Here is a 20,639-nt window from a genome sequence, read left to right as displayed (position 1 = left end):
ACTACAGAAGTAGTAATGTACATAGTAATATCACAGTAACATACATTACACAGATTGCTCATGAAATCACTGGTGGCAACTACAGAATCACTGCCAAACAACCATGAATCATAAGCAGCCTCGGCGCCATACCCAAAAGAGACTCCAATAAAGTTTGACTCATTCACGACTGCAGCCAGCCCATCAATAAAAGCATCAACTCATACGCAACAACCACTCCATTCAAATATGAAACGATAGATAACACCGTTGCAGCATGCAAAAAGGGCGCCTTTCTGGCCAAAGTTGACTTAAAATCCGCTTACCGCCATGTGCCCATAAGCACAGACTCCAAGCAGGTCTCCGTTATCGATTACAGGGCATCAATCATGGACGTATATGGTTAATATGAGACTGCCCTTCGGGGCAGCAAAAAAGCCCGGAAATTTTCACTCGCATTAGCAGAAGTATCACTATAATGATGCGCAGAAAAAGATACCAAGTTGTGATAGTGTACATGTACCTTGCGGACTTCAAACTCAAATCCAACCAAACATTTCAAGTGATACTTAAGTGACGACTACTCCAGCAACTTGGCTTCACTATCAACTGGGAGAAAGTGATCGCACCTACTCTCTGTCTAACATTCCTTGGCATTGAAATAAATATGCACAACCAGACAGTGTCCCTAGACAGCGGCAAACTACAGGAACTTAACAAACCTCCTTACACACTGGCTGCCCAAATTGGGGGCAACTAAACGAGAGCTTCAGCAACTATAGTCAGCAAACTCAACTGGGCAGCAAGAGTTATCTGCTGTGGTCACACATTTCTGCGACATCTCATTGATCTGACGATCTCTGTTTCGCGTCAATCACACACCACATATGCCTTAGGGACAGTCTCAGATTGTCACATAAGTTCAAGAAACGAAACTCCTTAGTTTAGATCAAAACCCTCCCCCTAAACAAAAGTTCAAAAGTGTGAAATGTTGATGTCTGCCTGAGAGAACAATGTACTGAGAATTATGCATCTCGTGAAGACTGCTGCTATATTTAGTGCTGTTTGATCGACACAGTGAGAGTGAAATGATCAGGTATGTTAGAGTAGTCGACACTTAAGTACATTTATAAAACCAGATATTAACTGTAAATGCTCACGTGTTTCATTATATATTGCAGTTATGTGTAAATTTGAACCTTTGCCACATGTTTGCAACTTCATTGAAAGTATTATGATCAACATAATGAACATAATTCACCACAGATTAACTCTATAGGTCATTAAGTATTCAAATATGTAATTAGCTGAAAAAAATATTAATTTCTTTGACTACTGTCATTGTATCACCACTTTATATAGCAAGTGTAATTGCCTTTGGTCAAGTCCTTCAAACTATATATTCCAAACTTTGAAAGCTCATTAGATATGCAAACTATAAATTAGCTGACATGAAAACTTAAATGCGAAATGACTTCCAATATTGATATAACCTGGTATAATCATCAATGTACATAGCATGTTATGCCAACTTTGATCAAATAAATCTAAGTATATATCCCTTATTAGGAAAGTTCATTAAATACACAAATTAGGAATTGGCTGAAGCAAAAATGCTTAATGCCTTTCAATAAAGTTAGCCTACATAATAGTATCTTTAATGTACATAGCAAGTTTCATCAATTTTGGTCATGTAAATTCAAATATATATCCCTAATTTCAAAATTTCATTAAATATGCAAATTAGGAGCTGGATGAAGTAAAAATGCTTAATGACTTTCAATAATGTCATATCATAGTATCTTTAATGTACATAGCAAGTTTCGTCAACTTTGGTCAGTCAATACAGATAAATATCCCTGATTATGAAAGTTCATTAAATATGCAAATAAGGAATTGGCTAAACTTCAAATGCTTAATGACTTTCAATAATGTTCTATTATAGTATCTTTAATGTACATAGCCAGTTTTATCAACTTTGGTCTCGTCAATTCAGATAAATACCCCTAATTAGGAAAGTTCATAAAATATGCAAATTAGGAATTGGCTGATGTAAAAATGCTTAATGACATTTAATCATATTCTATCATAGTATCTGTAATGTACAAAGCAAGTTTCATCAATTTTGGTCATGTAACTTCAAATATATATCCCTAATTTCAAAAGGTCATTAAATATGCAAATTAGGATTTGGATGAAGTGAAATGCTTAATGACTTTCAATAACATTAAATCATAGTATCTTCAATATGCATACCAAGTTTTGTCAATTTTGATCTAGTAAATCCAGATATATACTCCTAATTAGGAAATTTCATTAAACATGCAAATTAGTAATTATCTTTCAGGTCACCCCGTAATATCTTTCAAAGCTGATATATCTTGGTGTGATCAACATTTGTAGCGAATCTCATCAAATTGTGTGCAGTCATTGTCAATATATATCAGTTTTTTCTAAAATCATTAATTATGCAAATGAGCAAAAAGTAAGCAAGCCACACCCACCAAAAACTAATCAGTTCTTGCCATTTGCAAACTGAATCTATGTACCAGATTTGATTCTGATCTGATGAGCCGTTTTTGAGATATTGAGTACACAGACAGACAGACACACAGACACACAGACAGACAGACATCGCTGCGACATATGCCCACGTGTGTCAACACGTGAGCAAATGATACTTTTTAGTACTTTGTGCCCTGTGGGCACAAGGTACTAATGTGATGACGCGGCCCAATATGGCCAACATAGTGGGCCGTATGCTGTGGACGCAGGTATCTCAGAAACGCTTCAGTAACTTTTTCTGACATTTGGTCTGGTGGTCACTTGGGCATGTATCTCAAACGGTCTTTTTTCTTTTTCTGATTGAATCATTTTAAAGTCACCTTTTTAGCTTTTTTCTGAAAACCACTATTTTCAATTTTTCCTCAAAACGAGGTATTTCGAGGTATCAAAAACGGAGGAGTGAGGGACAAAGTGCGGGACACGCAAACTGTAATTTATGGCACTCTGAGGGACGTCCCGCACTGTGTAAAATATGGGACTCTGAGGGAACGTCCCGCAGAGAGTTAAAAACTGGACTCTGAGGGACGGGGCGCCCACTACGATGTGCATTGGTCCGGTACGCGCTGACGCGTTACTTTTCAGTTTGGCTTTTTCGTTTGCAATGGATCGCCAACAGCGTCGTCGACATTTTGAATACCGCCAACAGAACGTGAAAAGAAAGATGAAGCTACGCCAGGAAATCGCTTCCAACGTTTATTTCGTTTTTAGCAAAATCATTAGAAGAAAATATAACTTTCTATGTAGCCCATTCATCATGATGCCCTGTCTGATGTGGCGCTTGGATTGCCACCACTGTCATGGCGAGAAATGGTATAATATCACAAGCAGATCGTGCCTCGAAGTTTATTGAAATGCTTCTACGTAAAATCTGTATGGAGACGTAATTTCTCGTGTGAACAGATTATGACATAGCAACCACAGTCCTAGCCTTGCGTACAGGTCTGTGAGTTCCCGGCGTTATACGGCCTCTCACATGTAGTAGGCCGTATAACGCCGGGAACAGAGTAGAGTAGATCGAAACGCAAACGGGGTGTTATTATAGGAAAGGCAGTGACTTATTTTAAATCTGAATAAAATGCTGTTTCTGGTTGTGTAAGTCTGTCGATCGAAATATATATTTTGTTCCCAGTTGATTAATCATGGGGGAGGGCAGTCTAGATCTCCCCTTTATGGTTTGATATTTACTGACTCGTTCCTTCTCATTTTTGTTAATCGATGAAAGCATTTTCGTCTTCCATATTTCAATCTTACTTTGACCGATGTTATATCCTGACCTATAGTGTCATTAGTTTTGACCAACGTACAAAGACGTGGCCCATGCGCCCGGTTGACGAGATATTTTGCAAAACTGTGAAGAAATATTTGAACACGTACGACCATACTGTATGCATGGGGGCCCGGGAGACATCGATGTCAGTCTTTCCGGACTGTTTACATGTAGCTTAGGGATATCAAAGCAGATGAATCAGTCAGTTTAATAAAACATAACTTTTCGGACATATTTTATGTCAATTTTGTCAATGTCGGACTTTTGATTCGATTGAGAAACCAGAATCACCTACAGAGATGTCTGTATTAAACACGGACGCACAATTCGGAATAGTTTGTTGTGCTACGTCGGTCTCAGTCTTGGTGTCTCTCCCATAAATTTTCGAATCTATAGGCCTACACTTGTCGTTTTGATTCACAGGTAGCGGTACACCGATGACCAGATATTGTATGTTCTTAAAACCATAGACCCTATTACTCAAATAGAATAGTCATATTCACAAGCGCTATTGTTTTAAATCACGTCCAGGATGTGCTGTTGAATTTCATTCTTTCGTGCAATTTCATTCGTTTGAAGCAATTATCCTTTCATTTGACTGCTCTGTGGGACTCTTCTGGATATGTGTTTTGGATAAAAAGAACTCTACAGAGAAAGACATAAACTTCGACGGTGATAGGTATACAATATCGGTTTGATGTGAGATTACAAGTTTATTTTAGAAGTTCTCAAAACCAGTAAAAATAATTCTGCGCACCACTTATTGATAGTGTCTTCTTGTGAACGTCTTTGAATCCGTGACCGCGACCATTGTTTTTGAAGTGTTCGACAGTCGATGATCGGAAGATTAATAAGGACATATGTCACTGAACTATCGTGTGATTATTAGCATGGTTAGGTAATAGACGGTGTTGTAGAGGCTATGCGGCGAAAGTCCACGGCCAAAGGGAGCATGAGACGTACATCGCATGCTTTCTCACAACGAACGAGCCGTCGGTTTCCATAGCTACTACGTGAAATCCGGCCTCACCGATGTCCCTGTCCTGATTCGGAGAACAACTTTCAAGCTGCGTGTTGAGGTTCAGATGTCCGATTTTTTCATATTCAAAAAGCTTATTGATTTACAGAGAACGCCCGTCTTTTCTTTAGCTTTAACTTAGCACATGATCATGGCAATTGAAAATTCAAAGCCAAATAGCCAGTGGGAAAAAAATTCGACGACTCGCTCTCACCAGCGGTCGCAATGAAAAAAAAATCGAAGTCTCTGAAGTCGGTATCATTGCTCCTCCATGTTTATTGTTGGTTGTACGGCCAGTTTGAAGTCAAAGACTTTCTTCACGGTAAAATTCATATAATTACCATACCGCGAAGTTCCCTGTGCATTTCAATATGTCTATTTGGAAGCAAAAGCATCACGGACATTCGATCGATGGTGATGAACTTTCTCCAGGCCGTGACATGTCACCAGTTACGAACTTTACCGGTTTTCGATACGAAAGATGCAATATATTATCAGCGTTGTTCACATTGTGTTTTGAGTCTGATATTGAATATGACAGGAAAAAAACTAACGATTAGAGTGACGACAGAGACCATGCCCGATACGGGAAATTGACATCAACTTTTGCATTGAGCAGTGACTTCAGACTGATATATAAATGTCAACAATATAAAACATTGAAAAATGCCAGAGAGAGAGAGAGAGAGAGAGAGAGAGGTTTACGCTGTCGCGAACTGATTATACTCTTTCGGATATGACTTCGGTATAGACGATACACAGACATCGAAAATGTACACCTACTTTCCACAAATCTTATAATAAGAGTAGAACATATCCAAAAGTGTTGGTTGAAGTAAATCTTCAGATGTTGGTTTTCCAAAGTTAGACAATACTTACAGAAATATGGTCGTCATAGTCTTCTCTTAAAAACTATTTTCTTCAACACCACGTTTCTTATGATCGGTGATGTCATTTTTTATTATTTTTACAAACTTTCAATGCATCAAACGCCATTAGACTATCACATATGCCTGTCAGGGAGTTACAATATATTTCCAAGGGCTGGCACGCGATGTCAACTTACGCGTCGTCCGTCGTGCGGCCGGTGCAGTGTCACAGATCGCTCCGTCTGTAATCGCGGCCACTTTTGATGTGACACCACGTGCGTTTGAGGGTTTTTGTTACCTAATTTGTCGACCTCACAAAATTTCACAGTCCATGCTTTGAAGCAGTCTCAACATGGCAAACATGTCTCGCGTAAATTTCATCCTCGTCGTTCCAATTATTCAAGACTGCCCATAGCATACAGCCCCAACACGGGGAACACGCAACTCTCTTCACCTATACGCCTTTCGATAAATTTTCACGTAGTACATGCAGTTTCAGCGACCTGCAGCGCAATGTTTAGTAACCCCTATCTCCATGGGCCTGATCGTGATTTTGTGCTATACCAATGCACATCGTTGGGGGCGCCCCCGTCCCTCAGAGTCCAGTTTTTATCTCTCTGCGGGACGTTCCCTCAGAGTCCAATATTTTACACAGTGCGGGACGTCCCTCAGAGTGCCATAAATTGCAGTTTGCGTGTCCCGCACTATGTCCCTCACTCCTCCGTTTTTGATACCTTGAAATACCTGTCAAAACCACTGATTTGATTATTGTGATGTTTGGCATGGGTATTCGTATAGTTGAAATACCGTCAGAAATGTTCAAAATTTGGTGATACATGCCTTACATTATTTTTAAACAATATTTTTATCCATTTTTATTTTATATTTACTTGATTTTGCCTCACTTTCGCTAAAGCTACCGTCTGCGCATGCGCACAACTGTAGGACAAAATCTGAGTTGAAGAATCGAAACGGACGCCATCTTGTTTCTCGGTATGGGCACATTGTTTACGTTGTGAACGTTTCACTGTGTATTTCAATATGTTCTATAGTTATGAATTTGACAGTGATGCACTTTTGCAGCTGTCGTGTATTTTTTGGTACGAAAGGCGCCTTTGATCGACTGAAGAATGACGGCCTCCGTAGGCGATAAACTGGCAGGCATATCAGTTCTACTGAGGAAGTAATCCACTGGCCCGTATAGGTCAGGGGCTCACTTAAGGGAGAACCACTTGATTTCTGGGGGGGTATGGAGGATTTCGAGGAAAAAAATTGTCACCAGGTGAAATAAAAGAAAAAAATTAAGCCTGTAATGGCTTGAGAAAAAAATATTCTCATAACAGACAGAAATAAGAAAGGAATTGTCACAATGCTGTTGAAATGAGCAAAATTTTGGAAACTTCATTCTCATGTATTCTTTGCTGGCATGCTGCCAAAGGCACGCAAATGTTTTTACCACAAGTAATTCTTATGTGTTTTTTTCCAGCACTTATGATATAAGCATTCACTACTTTACACCTCGGTGCACTCGATGTTTTCCTTCCCTTTCTGACCCAAGAATCATGTTTCAAGATTTCTGTTGCAATATCTCAATGGTATAGGCAATATCTAGATGGGACTATTTGACTTCTGTAAATCGTGAAAATTTAAAACACAAGATAGGAGTCAATAAACTAGAGTTAAAACCAATACATTATTCTCTCAATATAAATATGTTAGAAATATTACAAGTTGACAATGAAAATTGAGGAACAACAAATATAATAAATACAATGTGTGAGCCTTGTTTCTCTGACCACAAAAGATAACATCTTCCTGAGAACTTAAAAGGACTTGACTGTTTTAAAGAAAAGTAGGTATAGTACTTATCACAGTTGATTTGCCAAAAAAGTGTTCTATAATTAAAGTTGTATATATAATCGACTTTCCATTTGTTTGTCATTGTTGGAATGTAAAATGAATAAATAAAAACATCCTGTGATATGTGAAACACTGGCTTAAATTTGAAAAATTGCACTGCTACTCCATTTGAAAAAAAAATTGATGCAGGTCTGACTGTAGAAAAAAAAAATGCTGTCTCTCTAACAAAAAAAAGTTCCCATACCCACTTCCTGCATCCCCCCCCTGAAATCAAATGGGTCTCCCCTTAATATGCGCATGCGCACATAACAAGTTAGCGTTGTTTTTCAAGGACTTTGACGCCATCATGTTTCTCGGTCAGTTGCGAATTTTGACGTTTTAAAGGTTTTAGCGCATTGCTGTCATGTAGTTTTTGGCACGAAATGCTCCTTCGATAGACTGAAGAATGATGGCCTCCGTACTCGGTACTCCCCAGTACCGGCGAATCCATTGCTTTTAATAGCGAGGCAATCCCACCGGCGGCCCGTACTAATAGCTGGGTGAGAGCGAGGGAATGCTCTGTCCTTCTACCTCCGGCCTCCATGTCATAACAAACTAGCGTCTTTTTATGTTGATGTACTGTCCTTTCGACACAGCGATAACTTTTAGTTTTCTGTTGCTTATTTTGGGTAATTTCGACAGTTGTGCATTGATTTTGACATCATTTTTGACTTAATAACCGTCGATGTCGGCAACTCTCTCGCTAGCCCTGCGTACGATGCTGTGTGTTTAGGAACGCACACAGGGAATGCACTGCGTACACTGCGTACGTACGCAGGGCTACGAGAGAGTTGCCGACATCGACGGTTATTTACGAAAAGTGAATAAAAGACTGGCATTTTTGGAAGCGATCGAGTAGCTGAGGTGGGCAGGGATACGACTTGGGCCCAAGAACGCTGAATTTCGGCAGTAATTTGGCTTTTTACAACAAGTCCCAAAATGGATTTGAAGTCACCGACCCTACGTACGGGTGCAGGGCTTTGGTGAGCGGGGCGAATAGCTGTAGCGGAACACACAGCATCGTACGCAGGGCTAAATCCGACATGGTAATTTGGCATGATCATCAGATCATACATGATCCGAGATTGCACTTTAGCAAGGTCACGATAACTAATGTTGTTTGTTTCACTGTCGTTTAATACCTATATTTCCACTAAAAGACCATTAGAATTTCCTCCTGGCTACTTTGAAATCGTGCACTGGCATGCATGTAGTTGTCAACATCACTATGCTTTAATGTACAGTAGACTCTCATACTATGAATATATTGACTGTCACTGCATGTGTGCAAATCACTCCATATCATATCAAAAAATGTAATATTGCAACGTTTGAGCTGCCAGAAGCCAGAATTTACAGTTTATGAGAAAGTTATCTTACATGTAAAACTCAGTTCTACTGTGAACAAAATGCAAGCTATGTTGTATAACTATCGTGAATAGCATAATATTTTGTACCTATCACCATGTCAGAAAATCAGAAGGAAACAACCAGTCAGACAAACTGTGGTCAGGATGATACTGTCCAATTTTAATATTTGTCTCTCGGCACACACCAGATACTCATGACTGTAAAACAACATTTCCATATAATTGTATATTCAGTTTTTATATTAGTTTGCTTTTCACCATATTGTATGTCCTTCCCTGCACTACATAATTCAAAATTAAATATTGTTTTTGGCCTATAAATACCGGTACTTGAGGGGTAAGCTTATTTAGTCTCATACATTAAAGGTGCACTGTTGACCTACAGAGTCAAAACTTTTTATCATTGTATTGTAGATAGGTGTACACTCCAAATACTAAGTACAAGTGTGGTGAGTGTAACAAGCAAATGTTTTTAGTCAATGGTTCATATCAAGGTTGTTGATACTTAGAATCCACACTTGAACTTATGCTGGAGCGGTAACCAACCAGTTCAAATAACTTTCATTTATGTCAAAACAATTTGACTTTTTGCCAAATTTCACATTTATGGCAATTAATAAACAGTAAGGAGGTACAAAGGACGTCGGTGCCCCCGGGCCCCATGTTATATTTGTAATTTGATGAATGAAAGGTTTAGGATACAATGTTACTGTTGATAAATTGTCTTTAGGACACAAATGAGCTAGAAACGTTAAGGCAAAATTGTTGGCACGAGTGTGCATTTTTTTAATTTTTACACACAAAGAACTTATAATCACAAAATAAAAGTTTAAAAGTGAAAAGTGAAGTTCACTAATTGATTGGATGTCAAACCCCCTCCTTCCGTAAACAAATGAATTTCGCTTTTTGAATTTATGTGACAATCTGAGATGGTCCCTAAACAGGCAATCGCGAGCAGACATCAGCTGGTGGGCAATGGTCAAAACTTTCAATGGTAAGGCATTCTTCATTGAGGACACACTGTTGCCCTAACTGATCTTCACCACTGAAGTATGCTCTATGGTTTTATATGCGACCACCCTATGATTGCAGACACACATATCAATTTGCGAGAATTTCTACACAATACCGCTTGCAAGCCATGTCCTGGCTCCGTGAACTGTTCTGGCTTTCGGCCCTTTCGAACTTCTATATTACAGCAAGATATGTCAATACTAAAGATAATCTTGCGGACTATCGTATGTACACGAAGTTAAACATTACTTCAAGGCCGTGGACACTCTCTGCACCCATGCACTTCACCCATTACGCAATTGGCACTATCATGAGGCCGACGCTTCCTATTCTTTGTGTACTACAGGGCCTCTACACCAGCACCAACTGCAGGAACTGGATGGCGATATCTCCAGGTACAAACAAGTACCATATGCAGAGTCAGTGAAACGAACATACAATTCCCAATGCATCACCTACTTCCGGTTCTGCCTCTACTTCAGTCTCCGCCCAGTGCCATGCACTCAGCTTACAGTCTGCAGTTTTCCTCGCCAGAACACTCAAACAATTGAGCATTCCTGGCTACTTAAATATTATTCGACTTCTCCACGCCGAGGCGGTCTACACCAATCAATTGGAAAACAACCAGCTGCTAACTGTTCTTCAAAGAGGTATCGCCTGAACCCATGGAAAATCACCCACATGAAAACTTCCCATCACACCACATATACTTCAAGCAATCTACAACAAGCTCGACCTTTCCATACCATTTGACGCTACATTTTGGTGTACCTGCCCCATCGCTTTCTTCACATTTGCTAGGAAATGGACAAACTTTGCCTGACTCCAACAAATACCTACGAAGAGACGACGTTACCATACTGGGAACATCCACCGGCATCCTCACGATCAGACACACTAAAACCATCCAGTGCCGCCAGCTATTACTCTAATTGCCTCTTCCTTTCATTGAGAACTCCCCTCTATCTGCACTCTCAATGACATGAGGCGACGCTCCCCTACACACCACACCAGAGGCCATCTGTTTAGCTATGTGCCATTGAAAGCCACCGCAATTGTCCCCTGGTCCTCACACATGTGCAATTCACCAGAATACTCAAACTCATTCTGAAGCTGGCCAACTATACTCTCTGGACACTCATTCCGAAGAGGCGGAGCCACATTTGCTCTAAATTTAGGTATTCCCCCCTTATTAATCAAGCTACAATGCGACTGGAAATCAAACACATTCAAAAGATACACAGTTCTGTCCCATGAAACAAAGTGCAAAGTCACAAAGTCCATGGCCCTCGCATTATGCAATCAGGAGGGGGGTTAGCACACACCACCAGTGTTTTGGGAATTTGGCAGACTTTGGCTTGCAGCCTGTCAACTTGTATTAAAGTAGACCTTGCCGCCCAACACTGTGTGTCTGTCGCTTATTACTAATTTCTTTGTTATTGTTGTTGTTTATCACTAGAGTAGCCAACATTTAAGTGTGCAATAATACTTGTTTTATTGTAGTTGAAATGGGGCAGGTTCTAGGCTGTGTGTGGGATTATCGTAGAACAAGACTACCCTTGGTATACCATTGTTAGCTTTGACCCTCAAGCATTCCCCCACCCTCCCACTCAAACCATCAACTAGTGTCATTTAATTCCTTCCTCTTTCCTATACACACTTGTTTATACTTCTACCTTACTCTGTAATTGTCCAACCCAAGTGGGAGATTTTGGCTTACAGCCTGTCAACTTGCATCTAAGTAGTTGACTTTGACGCCCCCCCCCCACACTGTGTGTCTGTCGCTTATTACTATTACTTAATTATTGATGTTGTTTATCAGTACCGGTAGAGTACTGTAGCCAACATTTAATTATAAAAAACTTAATTCTTTCAATTTTTCACAAACCCTCCACCACCATGAAACTTAATTGTTGAATGTTGATCAGAGGTACCAATTATTTCCTTACTGTGATACTTCCAATTATACTTAAACATATTCAGGATGGGTGATATTGCAAAAGACAACATTATTCACGTGAAAAAAACTTTTATTTCATATAAAAAACTTCTCGGTCTGTCACTGTAAATATGACACCAATATCAAAGTATTAAAGAGTCTCAAACAACTTTGCCACAAAAGGAGTGAAAATGCATAATTACTGCAGGGACTTCACAAGGATATCTCTGAGGGAAGAATTTGAAAGTGCAAGGGTGTGCAAGAGGCTGAGGGGGAGAGCAGGAGATTTCCCCAATCTCGCATTGAACATTTTAAGAAACTGATGTGTGCCATGGTGCAATCTAGTGCAATCTGAGATGTTTCACTTTGTTTGCACTATTAAGTGTGTTTGAAAAGGACATTTGACACTCATATTTTTAATTCATTTTTTGCATGATCAGTGTCTGTGGAACAATATTCACCAATCCAACAATGTCAATACATTTGTACCTGGTAAAAACAGCTCTCAATTTACCAGAGATTGCCGATCAAAGAATTTGTAGGAATGGCAAAATTAGTAGGATAAAAAATTAACCATCAAAAATCACCAAAAAATATCAGTTAGGGACCGTGTCACAGCATAGCTTTACTATAATTATTCATTAAGTCAAATATTTATCTGACATGATCTGAAATTTGAAAACTTGTTGACTCATTGTTGCTGATCGGAAAACAATTTATGTCCTACAGACACCATAAATTCATAAAAGCTTATTCTGTTAAGACTGTCAAATCGGTCGACTGAAAGTTTCAGTAGGCGTCACAAACGCTGCAATGTCGATTGCAATACCTGGCTGATGCATACGCAAATTCATTTTGTCATTCAAATTGACTGCAGCTTTATTTCCATGTAAAACCATGGACAACTTTGCAAATGCAATAATCTAAAGACACTGACGAAATTTGTTTGTTTAAAAAGCATTTTAGAAAACAGCAATGACTGATCAACAAGTTCATCTTTAAGACCGTTTCAAACACAGCAAACACTGACAGTTGAGAAACATATCAGATAACAATCTCGCAATGTTCGTTGTTTAATCTTATCAAAATCCACTTAAATACACATTTGCTATTTCATTACCCACTTTTACTGTTTAAAAATTATTATCAAACAGTGAGCTACCTTTCTTTTCATGAGATTTCCTTGTCATGTCAAAATCAAACAAAGATAGCTGGCTCATGGCTTATACAGCGTGATCGATTGTGCGACACCATTGTTAGTATGCGAACTCTACAGAACGTCAACCATTTTCAATGATGCAATGAAATGTTTTATATGATTGGTTAAATATCGTGATGTTTTTTGTGTATGAGTTTCATTGGCTGGGAAGTATCCAGCCTACATCAGTACAAATGATAACACAAACAAGTATACATGACTTTCTAGCAGGCTGTGTGTATCCTGCTCTGCAACACATAGCAGACTTGTGTCAGTTGCAAAATCTTACATTTCTGTAAAATATATTAATAGACCATTAGTCAGAGTCAATATTTTTATATTTAATGCATTATTTGTTTACAACTTTTAGATTTTTACAGCCAGAGAAAGACCTTGCCAGTCGTGCAATTTCTCTGGCTGCCAGCTTCTAATGACAAGCCTTAAGGTGGCGGGAAAGGCTATTTTTGAACCAATTCTTTTCTCAGAGTTAATGTCAAGTTTCAAGTGTTAGAATCAAGATATTCAGTTCAAATTTTCAGGATAACTCTCTTAGTTAATACTTTCTCCAAAGAATATAAAAATTGTATATTTGCAGCCATGATTTTGAAATATGACACCAGTAAATATTAAAATGTAATTTTTCATATTTTTTGTACATATTTGAATTTAATAATAATTGGATAGTATTAATATTACCAAATTAGTTATAAATATGTTGACACTATTAATTGTAAGATTTGTATGGCAGGATTTGTAAATAAAATTTGTTTTTATGATTTTACATGGGTTTACATATCAAAAAATTATTAAATTCTTTCAAATTTCAAAATATGATTTTTCAAAAAGTACTTATACAGGAAAATTGTGCCATACATATCTTATCTGTAACCTTGTTAATAGGCTGTAAAAATTCCATGTCCATATCTCATTTCAAAGGTTGGATTAAATTGGTATATAATTATGTAGGAAAACTGTTATTCTGTCAAAAATGTTGAAAACAAGCCATATTTGCACCCCTCTTTTGGAGTCACAGAGCAGTCTTTTTGGTAAATCTCACTTTTGACACCTCTTTGACACTCAAATAATCTAAAAATGCATTTACAATAGCAGTCACTCACTCTGAATGCAAGCACCGCCTTGTCAAACTTTCCTGAAAAACAGCAAATAATGACTTTCCCTTTTTAAACATTTTATTAAAAGCTAGGGGACCTCTACCATAGTTAATACACTAAGGACTCCCCAACTTCTTCTTATTTGGTCAGTTTTTCAGAAGTTTCAACAGGCTGTAACTCTGCAATGCCTTTGTGCCCAAATGTCTTGTTTTTTTTATTCCACAGAGAATGTTGACTACTTTTATATTTTAATAGTTTTGTTGAAGTTTATAACTGACGCTCTAGCCTTTCCAACCACCTTAATTACTACGCAACTTTATAGACTTCTTAACCAAAACAAAGTAGGATATCTTTATATTGCTTCTGTCCAACAGAAAACTTTTTTTGGTTAAAAACCTACCCCTCCCACCCCAAAACTTCAAGAATTAACATTTTTATCTGATTTTATCTTTTGACATTGTCCGTATAAGCTACCTTGTGACATATATGACAATGGTAGCTAAAATTAGCCCCAAAATACAAATTTTTATATTTCTGCACAATTTGAAAACATCTGAAGAACGTTATTCCTATGAACCTAAATCTCAAATATATAAAAGCTGTCTGACCAACAGTTTTGAAAACATAGGGCCAAAGTCCCTGAAGCTACTATAGACATGGATACAAAATTAAGTATTTCCTGACTGTATGAAATTATCTCACTAAGGTCATCCTAGGGACTTGTAAACCAAATATTAAAGCTGTCTGACCAGCGGTTTTGAAAGAACAAGCAACTCAACAGTTGACAGAGCTCTGCTGTGTTATGTAGAGAGATAACCTTTTGTGACACATGTATTGATGAAGAAGGTGGATATCTTTGATTAACATTGTAAGTGAGTTCTGTTGAATAAGTTGAGACTGTACATACTCAGAGAAAGCACACTGAAGAGACAAATGTTTGAAACTTAAGAAGTTCAAGGTCATCAAAAGCATTATAAGGAATCATGTAACTTTCATTGCACTGTTTACACAGATTGCATAATTGCTATAAATAGCACATGAGGAATCTTACAGCCCAGCTTTACCATAAAAACCCTATCACTTTGACCACTCTTTTAATTGACCACTCTATTTTTTTCCTCAAAAAGTAATTTTATTTTATCCTTACCAAGTCAACCATAAATGGAAATTAGAACTTTCTCTATCTCTATCTCTATTGACTATTTTGAGCCATTTCTTTTAGATAACATACAGGGCACAATAAATGACGGTTCAGAATATGTCAAAGTTGGGATTCAGGAAAGTTGCCTTTACATGTTTTAATCCTCCAAGATGGTAAGCATTTCACTATGAACTGTCAAAAAAAGTTGAACTTTCTGATAATTCTACACTAAAATTATTTTGGCTTTGATGATTTCCTAATTAATTCAATTATTTAAAATCATATTAATTACTTTTTTCTGGGTGAATTGATAGGGTTTATACAGTACAAGAATTACATACAATGTAAGTCAAATTTTGACCAAAAATGACAAAAAATTCCTTAAAAATACACATTTGCATATTTCATCACAATTTGAACAAATCTAAGTTGGGTTACCCCTAGGGACCTGTATACCAAATAACAAAGCTGTCAGACCAGCGGTTATGAAGAAGAAGATTTTTTACCAAAAACACCTTTTTTGGCATTTATTTGCCTATTTTCAACAATATCAAAAAATTAAAAAAACATAGTTTCTCAAAATCATATTTTTCATCTACACAACAAATATCAAATCAGTAAGTACTGCGGTTCTCAAGATATTTGAGTGGACGGACGCCTCACAAACGGACATACATACATACATACATACAGACTGACGACGGACGCCGGACGGATACCCATCCCAATAGCTTCTATAGACTATAGTCTATAGTAGCTAAAAAAATGGATTTTTGAAGACTTTTTGACCGCAAATGACAAAAATAGCTTTGAAAATACAAATTTGTATATTTCATCACAATTTGTACAAAATTAACTAAGGTTATCCCTAGGGACCTGATACCAAATGTTAAAGCTGTTGGACCAGCCGTTAACCTTTGCAGCCCAGCTCATTTGCATAACAATGTACAGTGGAGACCAGAACTCCCCACTCAAAAATTAAAATATTCTGTAATCATTAACAGTGTATTGTTTATTCCAAATTTGTAAAAAAGTGGCTCAAAACTGACTACAGCAACCTGAATTATTTTAAAGCTTATAAAATTTCCTTTCCAATGATATATTGCTTATGGGGAATTCAAGAAATTTTCTTGACACTTTTCCTCATCAAATGAAGCTGGCAGCTGATTTATTGCGCAGTTTTACACTTTCCTTTTCAGGTAAGAAGTCCCAAAAGAAATAAAAATAAAGAAAACACATAATTTGAGTGTTTCTTCTTTTTTTACATGATGATATTTTGAAAATCAATGTTTTCTAATTTTGTAATTGTTGTAGCATCATAGAGCCGAGAATTTGCCGTACATATTATTATATATCATCAACCAACTTGTGCAAAATTTCATGGCACATTGAGGAAATGTTTGCATCATTTTTAAACGTATTATAAAGTAAAAGTAATATCGAACACAAAATTATCAAATTTACAATAAAATAAAAGTATTTATTTAAAGTGTCTTTAATTCAAAAAAATGAGGGTACGATAGTTCTCTTTTTGGCGCCTGTACCGTGTACGTCCGCCTTTCTTTCCAATAAATTCTGGGGATCGAAGCTCAGACAGTATCCGCTAAGGGGACAAGTAAGCATCTAAACTTTGAAATACTACTTGACTGGCTTGGCTTGCATGTACTGGATCATATGGCCTTTGAATTTTATCATAGCCTAATCAATCGACAGCTGGCGAAATGACCGTAATTTGCGGGAAAAGAAAATTGAACGCCTGAGGTCAAGATGAGGTCGAACTTTGAACGTACGATCATGCACGGTTGAGGTCACAGGCGGGCACATCGAGTTCATTATCATTGACATGAAAATACTTCTGATATCGGTTCTTTGGCATTACTTTTGCGATCCCCGGTACTTGTAATCTGTCGTCTGTTGACCAGTAGTCGTTTACATCTGGCATGGTGTGAATTTCGATCAAAATATTTTGCTATGAACACCCGCATTTCATCAACCTTCGTCTCATACCAGTACTGGTTTACGTCGGCGCCGGACCATCGACACTGAGTCGCGTAGTGGTTGATTTCATCGACAACTTGTTGACGGAAAGGCGGCGGAATTAACAGAAAAAATAATCTAACGGCTGAGCTCCGATGCCTAAACTATGATAAGAACCAGATTCAGCGACCAGAAAATTCAGAAGATCGAAATTTCCTACCATGAGGCGACCCTATGAGATCTCACACTAATTATCGGGCGCTTCCGGTTATAGTTTGCAGCATGTACTGTACTTGCCGTAGCGCTGCATCGATCTCACCTATGTCAATGTCACTCACTGTTTCTACGTTTTGAAAACGGAATCAACAGAAAAAATAATCTACCGGCTGAGCTCCGATGCCTAAACGATGATAAGGGCCAGATTCAGCGACCAGAAAATTCGGAAGATCGAAATTTTATACCATGGGACGACTATGGATCTCACGCAAGATATCGGGTGCTTCCGGTTACAGTTTGAAGTCCTCAAACTGGAGTATTTGCCGTAGCGCTGCATCGATCTCGCCAACGTCGATGTCACTCACTGTGTCTACGTCTGAAAAGCCTTCAAATTCCTCCTTTTCGTCATTGTCAAGGAAAATTCTCATGATTTAGGTATTCGAGCGACCGACATCCGCGATTTTTCAGTGAGGGTTAACGCTACGGCAGGACGTAAACAAAAATTTAAAATTCAAACTTAGCGACGCGTCCGAGAAAACATCGATCGATTTTGTGCAAAAACTTTTAATGGCAACCTGTATATTTATGAGCGGGAAAATGTAGCCTAACATTTGCTTAGTACGTCATCAGAAAATGATAATACGTTCATCACGGAAAAACCGTTACGTTTCCCACATTTTCAAATCGACCCGGAAGTCTAGAATATTCGGGCGCTTTCGGGCGCTTTGGCCGCACCCCCATAGGGCGTTTGAAGGCGCTCTGGGCTGCAAAGGGTTAAGGAGAAGAAGATTTTACTCATAAATAGCAATATTAGCCTCAAAAACACAAATTTGCATATTTCATCACAATTTGAAAATATCTGACTACGTTCATCCCTGAGGACCTGTACTCCAAATATTGAAGTTGTTTTGAAGAAGCTCCGCATTACTGACAATGGAGCTAAAATTATATGCCATTGTAACCAACAACCAGAGTGTCAATGCAATTATTTCATTCCACTAACACTCCACTAGGAATCTCCTTTTATCCAGATTTCAGTTTCCATAAGTTTTAGTGGAAAGGGAAGATAGGAAATGTGAGGGTTTTTACCCACCAGTATTATGGCCCACAATATCCATCGTTTTGTCCTGCTAACCCAGTCTGGATACACAAGTAATACCTTACCAGCCTGAAAAATTAAAATTAAAATAATTTTGTGATTAACATGCAAATGACAATGTAAAGTTTACTGTACGTTACTCAGCTAACAAGTCATCGTTGATGACACAGTCCCAACTTGTTAATGGGTACTTTGATTACAGGTCCTCAGAGAGGATAGAGTCCTCTTCATTAGGTCTGTGATAAAAATACTTTGGAATAAATTCGCTATTACATGTCTGAGTTATGGTTCAGGACATGAAAAAATCGTAATAAAATGGCCACAAGGCGGCCATATTGGATCGTATCACAAAACAAATTAACATGCACATGAATGACATTGGTCAATCTCCTTGTACCAACTTTGAATAAATTTGCTTGATACATGTCTGAGTTATGGTTCTGGACATAAAAAAAACGTAACAAAATGGCCACACGGTGGCCATATTGGATCGTATTACAAAACAAATCAATGTGTATATGTATGACATAGGTCAATGTCCTTGTACCAACTTTGAATATAATTGGTTGAGATATGCCTGAGTTATGGCTTTGTACATGAAAAAATCATAACAAAATGGCCGCACAGCAGCCATATTGGATCGTATCACAAAACAAATTAACATGCACAAGTATGACATTGGCCAATCTCCTTGTACCAACTTTGAATAAATTTGCTTGATACATGTATGAGTTATGGTTCTGGACACGAAAAAAAACGTAACAAAATGGCCACACGGTGGCCATATTGGATCTTATTACAAAACAAATTAAAGTGCATGTGTATGACATTGGTCAATGTCCTTGTACCAACTTTGAATAAAATCGGTTAAGATATGCCTGAGTTATGGCTCTGTACATGAAAAAATCATAACAAAATTGCCGCACGGCGGCCATATTGGATCGTATCACGAACCAAACTGATGTGCATAGATATGACATTGGTCAATGTCCTCGTACCAACTTTGAATAAAATCGGTTAAGATATGCTTGAGTTATGGCTCTGTACATGAAAAAATCATAACAAAATTGCCGCACGGCGGCCATATTGGATCGTATCACGAACCAAACTGATGTGCATAGATATGACATTGGTCAATGTCCTCGTACCAACTTTGAATAAAATCAGTTGGGATATGCCTGAATTATGGCTCTGTACATGAAAAAATCGTAACAAAATGGCCGCCTGGCGGCCATATTGGATCATATCACAAAACAAATTGAAGTGCATATGTATGACATAGGTCGATGTCCTTGTAACAAGTGATTAAAATCGGTTGAGATATGCCTGATTATGGCTCTGTACATGAAAAAATTGAAACAAACTGGCCGTACAGCAGCCATATTGGATTGTATCACAAAACAAATTGATGTGCATATATATGTCATTGGTCAATGTCCTTGTACCAACTTTGAATAAAATCGGTTGAAAATTACCTGAGTAAATAGCTCTGTACATGAAAAAATCGTAATAAAATGGCCGTCTGGCAGCCATATTGGATCGTATCACAAAACAAATCGACGCGCATCTGTATGACTAATGAAGTAATATTTGTACCGAGTTTGAATGAAATCGCTTCAGGCATCTCTGAGATATCTGCGTGAACGGACGGACGGACACACGGACGAACACACGGACATGACCAAACCTATAAGTCCTCCCGGACTGTGTCCGTGGGTTGTAATACAATACGCCGACTTAGAGTATATCTGTTTGCCTGTTGCCGTCTCTACTACCCCAACGTTCTACCCCAAGGTGTACGTATCAAAAGTCAATCATCACCACCAGTATCACAACCACGCTATATGTGACAGTAGTAAAGACCCAATTTTACAGCGTGATGACAGACTCTTTAATGTGAACGTAAATGACATAATCGATACATAACTTCTTACACATTTTACGAGCAAATTGTTTAGACCTCATCAACATGATAA

At 38.1% G+C, this 20,639-nt stretch overlaps 1 protein-coding gene across 5 annotated transcripts in view; it reads right to left on the bottom strand.

The window, feature by feature from the left end:
* Nucleotides 1–20,639, bottom strand: part of LOC139122446 (heparan-alpha-glucosaminide N-acetyltransferase-like) — a 381,449-nt gene that overhangs the window by 125,663 nt on the left and 235,147 nt on the right. For all 5 annotated transcript variants that reach the window (XR_011549472.1, XM_070687822.1, XM_070687823.1 and 2 more), the window contains one exon: nucleotides 18,658–18,732. Coding sequence is in view for 4 of the 5 variants with exons in the window: in XM_070687822.1 (XP_070543923.1) it covers nucleotides 18,658–18,732 (75 nt within the window). In the remaining variant the exon portion in view is untranslated. The remainder of the gene's footprint in view (nucleotides 1–18,657; nucleotides 18,733–20,639) is intronic.

This window comes from Ptychodera flava, chromosome 22 (assembly GCF_041260155.1).
Source record: "Ptychodera flava strain L36383 chromosome 22, AS_Pfla_20210202, whole genome shotgun sequence".
NCBI classification, from domain to species: Eukaryota; Metazoa; Hemichordata; class Enteropneusta; family Ptychoderidae; genus Ptychodera; species Ptychodera flava.
The sequence above is the reverse complement of the archived record's forward strand: the minus strand, read 5'-3'. Positions and strand labels throughout refer to the sequence as shown.